This window comes from Lactuca virosa, chromosome 1 (assembly GCF_052849685.1).
Source record: "Lactuca virosa cultivar CGN04683 chromosome 1, Lactuca_virosa_CGN04683_v6, whole genome shotgun sequence".
Classification (NCBI taxonomy): Eukaryota; Viridiplantae; Streptophyta; class Magnoliopsida; order Asterales; family Asteraceae; genus Lactuca; species Lactuca virosa.
This window is the reverse complement of record NC_136426.1, coordinates 134627783-134631413: the sequence shown is the minus strand read 5'-3', so window position 1 is coordinate 134631413 and position 3631 is coordinate 134627783. Positions and strand designations below refer to the sequence as shown.

General features: G+C 32.6%; 1 protein-coding gene across 1 annotated transcript; it reads right to left on the bottom strand.

Moving 5' to 3' along the window:
* Nucleotides 1-842: 842 nt before the first annotated feature.
* Nucleotides 843-3177, bottom strand: LOC145158455 (protein ECERIFERUM 26-like). The gene is made up of 2 exons (XM_079077352.1): nucleotides 2631-3177; nucleotides 843-1933 (listed from the first exon to the last, which is right to left on the bottom strand). Exons 1-2 carry the CDS (start codon nucleotides 3057-3059, stop codon nucleotides 1058-1060), a joined length of 1305 nt encoding a protein of 434 aa, XP_078933478.1. The 5' UTR covers nucleotides 3060-3177; the 3' UTR covers nucleotides 843-1057.
* Between the last annotated feature and the right edge of the window lie 454 nt (nucleotides 3178-3631).

Below are 3631 nucleotides of genomic sequence, written 5' to 3'. Positions count from 1 at the left end.
GCTTTATTTAAAAAAGAGAAATTAAATATCCTTCTATTTTTGTTCCTATCTATCCTCCTATCCATGTGGAATAATGATAAGTGTCTTAAAATGTTATTATTTTTTTTCAAAATGTGACACATGTCATCATTTTACATAGGTAGAAGGATAGATAGGAACAAAATGTAGGAGATAATTAATCTCTTTAAAAAATTCAGTTGTTGAAAAAAAAAAGATCGTGGTCAATTGAACGTGTTGTGAATTCTTTTTGCTCGATCAAGTTGAAAATAGAAGTGATATTTCCATACTATCGTGGTAAAGTTCTCCAAGTATCATGAACTAGTATAGCCTTCTTGTTATGGTTTTACCCTATTTTGATGGTTTTAGAGCCTATAATTACAACTATAACCAAAAAGTTGGAACATACAACTTCAAGATTATAACTAGAAAGTTTGATTAATTAAACTAACTAATCTAAGTATGATACGTATGTTCAACTTGTTTTTATAAAGTCATTCAAATTACATATTGATAAAAATGAATTAGGTTTACCAAAGCATAATTCCTCTTCGATGGATTTTTTTTTGGCAATGTTTTCGGATTTAACGTTGGATTAAGTTCTCCATGTCATGTTTAGTGATAAATAAATCATGCCAATGTAATCGAGAGGTAGCACGCATCCCAATACAGTATCCAATCTTGTAATTTGGACGTCAATACTTTGCAACTTCATTTGTTTAATTAATTTCTTGGCTTCTTGCATTGTACACCGGAATTAGGCATAAAAACACATCAAAATTATTTCTGACAATCATCAAAACAAACATAAATGATAAGTGTTGATAAAAATACCAGCGATCATGTGAACCGATAATATTTTTTTGTTTCCCTTCTTTGATGCATTCAATATAACTTATTGGACAAAGTAACATATCACACACATACACTACCATAAGCAAGATTAATTAATAGTTAAAAACAGATAAATGCTACCACTTGATGTCCCATAAGTGGTACAAGATTTAAATTATTAGCACACAACACAATTTTATGCAAATTCCTCTAATCTTAGATGTGTTTATGCAATTGCAATACACCAATCTTCTTTAAGTGCCGTTTTAAGATCAACCACCTCATTCTCTTGCAATGTTATGCTTACTATCCTTCCATCAGAGCAACCTTTTGGTGTTGGAAGAACCAAAACAACACCTTTATCATCAATATTATCAATAGAACAGTTCACATAAACGGGTGTTTGTCCTCTCACTTCAATCTCATAAAATGAGACATCACTTAAATCGACAAAAGTCAAATTCACTCCATAAATAAGAAAATCTGAAAGCATGTTATCGTTCTTCATTGCTTCTTCAATGTTATTTCGCTCATCGACTACATGATTCATCATCAATGACCCTAGTTGCATCGGGTTGCATTCAACTATAGGAATATCTGATTTGACCACACCAATGCTTTGACTTTTATTAGTGATAGTTCCTTTGGTTCGATTTCTCAAATCACTTTTACATACTGTAACGGCTTGCAGTCCTGACCCGTGTCTAATTTTTCCTAAACAATGCCAAATCACAACACAAATACATTCGAATGGAGGAATTTGTACGCCAACTTTCTCTTGACATATCTTTGCTTGTAACTGAGTCAACTCAGACATCGAAATATAAATGGAGAATGTCTCCATTTTGGACTTGCTTGAAGTAGACCAAAGGTCTCCAACTGGGCCAACCCGTTTTACGGAAAGTATATCTGGGCCTGGGTTTGGGTTTCGGGTATCAGTGACATCGGTTTGTGGTTGGGCCATGGTGATTGGTTGGGCCGGGTAATGGCCTGCAATGGCTTGAGGCCATAGTCTAATGAAGCTCATAGCTGAAAAAGCATCACCAAGTGTATGAGACCAGCTCATACCAACCGATGTGCCCCCACATTTAAACTTAGTTAACTGCACATGACAAAACTCAACAATGAATATTTATGAATTTGTATGTAAAACTGTATATATATTTAATTTTATAATTTTTTCGAACAGTGTACAAAACAATTAATAAAAGGCTTTAGCCTAAAATGAAATTGTTGATATCTGTTACGAAACAAGTTATTTAAAATATAAAAGTTGATGTAAAATCAATTTAAGCATTAGTTAATTACCCTTTCATTTAATCATTAAAAGATATTAATTATGTTGGTATATAAAATTATTATAAGTAAGACATTTGAAGAGGTATCAACCAAACAGAAAGATCAACATTGCATGATTTTATGATTTTATCTCATTATTGCTATAGATAATGGAAGATAAAGTGATTCGAATACGTGGTACGAAATATATTACTCAACAATATAAAAATGATGGTGCTATTTTTCTACTTTGTTAAATTTCTAAAGTTTCCTTCCATAATGATAAAGAAAATTTGCAGATTCAAATGAATATATAATACATCGACTTTTGGCATAAATATATAGTGAAATGTTACTAAAAACTTTCTAAAACTATAAATGTTGGAAACATTCTTACACTCAAATGGGAAAGGAAATAGACATATTGATAATTCTCTTATTGTTGTTGGTTTTATCATGGCCAAACCGTATACAAAGCATAATATACAAAAGACATAAAAAAACAAGATTAGCAAGCAAACCTGTATCATAACCAATGGAGAGAAAGGTAGTTCAGGGCCAATAACGTTGTTGGGAACAACAAACTTGTGTCTTGAATCATATTTAGATTCGAGCCACTCATCGAGGCTAAGATGGCAACTAGCCTCGATGATTCGCACTCCACCATCATTGCATTTGAGGATGGGTCGACCCGTATCCGTCCTCCTAAATCGACCACATGGGATATAGGCATGATTTAACCAATCGAACATTGTTTTCTTAATGTTAGTTATGTTGAAACCATCGAATGCTGGTGTTCTGAAGTAGTAGACGAATCGTAGGTAGTGAAGCTTCAAGGCTTGGTCTAGAGCAGCTAGCTCCTGAAACTCATCATTACCACATACTAACCCGGGTGCGACTGTGGAGATTTTGAGGTCGTAAATGGAGTTTTGCTCTTTTGATGACATCATTTTCACTTAGAAGTAGAATTTTGAAGAGTTGGATGTTGGATTTGATGGGTGTGGTTTGTTTATATATAGGAAAGAGACATTAAGGGTCTATGAGCCAACTTTGTTTGGACAAGTGATATTTATCGAAGTATGAGAGTATAAATTTAAAGGCCATTGTTTCTTACAAAGTTTTTCAAAATAAACGAAGCTTATAAATTAATTTGTACATGAATGAAGCGCGTCATTTAAAAAAAATAGAATATGAAATAATAGATTAGGTCAAAGAATGAAAATTCTTATGAACTGAAGATTAGAAGATAGCATGAACTTTTCGGTCAAAAGACAAATTAGTAATTTTAATTTTATATTATAAAGGAGACAATGTTACAGTTTTGATAAGAAAAATTGAAATGATACGAAGTTATGAACACGTGAGGGTGGATGAAATATGAAGTATGAAATATGGGTTGTGGGGTACAATGTAGTTGAGGAATTAAAAGCATAATTTAATTTGGTCAATAAAGCAAGAGTTACTATGCTCGACCTCATCTTCTTCTAACTCACTGGTAAGAAAATTAAAACTTTTGTACTAC